At 45.7% G+C, this 1,063-nt stretch overlaps 1 protein-coding gene across 1 annotated transcript; it reads right to left on the bottom strand.

Annotated features, from left to right (window-relative positions):
- Positions 1-421: 421 nt before the first annotated feature.
- On the bottom strand, positions 422-859 carry LOC136797243 (DNA-binding protein HEXBP-like). Its single transcript, XM_067053263.1, has one exon. The coding sequence runs from the start codon at positions 857-859 to the stop codon at positions 422-424; it is 438 nt and encodes a 145-aa protein (XP_066909364.1).
- Between the last annotated feature and the right edge of the window lie 204 nt (positions 860-1,063).

Genomic DNA, 1,063 nt, shown 5'->3' with positions numbered 1-1,063 from the left:
CTGATTAATTGCTCCAACCCGTGCGCCCTCAGTTTTCTCCTCTTGATGACATATGTACATTTTACCCCCAACATAATTCTCCAATTCTTAACCCAAACACCCACCTTTCCTAGCAGCTCCCACCCCACAATCACTTTGTATTCACTCGGCATACTCCCTACGATATGTACCGGCAGGTTCTGTCTACTAAATCCCCACCGGGTCAAACTTATCTCTACCTCCCCCTCTACCACACAAGGGCCACCTAGGGTGATTAATTTACAATGACATTTCTGAATTTTTGGTATCCTATCTCCATCACACAGCTTTTGCTAGGCTTCTCGGCACATGATGGTGTTGGAACTGCCGGTGTCCACCAGGCACCTCACTCCGGCTATCTCTATTATAGGCAGACCGCCGCTCTTTTCTCTCACATTATAATTCAGCAGTGTGCGGTCGCCTCTCCGCTGACAACCCCTTCAGATGTCTCGCGTCTCCATTCTCCTCCGTTCCCTCGCTTCCATCCTTTTGTTTCTACCTTCTCCTCTAGACTACCTCGGTTCCTTGGCTCCTCGACTTCTTCTTCGGTCTCTGATTTTCCTGATGCTTGCGTAGATTCATCTGAAGATCTACTGAGCCTACGTTGGCTTCTCCGTATCTGTTGGGCGTTGATCTCCATTGGTTCGCCCCGGCCCACATCTCTTCTTCGGTACAAATATGGGCACTGTTTGGCTATGTGCCCCTCATTGCCACATTCAAAGCACCTAGTACGCGGGCAATGCGCCACTAAATGTCCAATTTTACCACATCCCTGACACTTGCGGTTCTCCCGGCGACTATTGTTTCTGGGTTTAACGATACCATTGCCATTAGCAGCCATTATTTAAAAAAAAAAATGAGAGAATAGAAAAAAATTGAAAGCTGAGAAAACTACTATTAAAAAAATCTTCTTTAAAGTAAATATTACTCCGGTATTTAAAGCCCCGGGTTTCGGTACCAGTTAAGTATTGGCGAAAGCAAAACGGCAAAAAAAAAAGAGAAGAAGGAATAAGATCTAACTCGCTTGAACTGCTGTAAAACACTG

This window comes from Halyomorpha halys, unplaced genomic scaffold, assembly GCF_000696795.3.
Source record: "Halyomorpha halys isolate HHAL.00 unplaced genomic scaffold, Hhal_1.1 Scaffold1016.1, whole genome shotgun sequence".
Lineage (NCBI taxonomy): Eukaryota > Metazoa > Arthropoda > Insecta > Hemiptera > Pentatomidae > Halyomorpha > Halyomorpha halys.
This window is presented reverse-complemented; position numbering and strand designations above follow the sequence as displayed.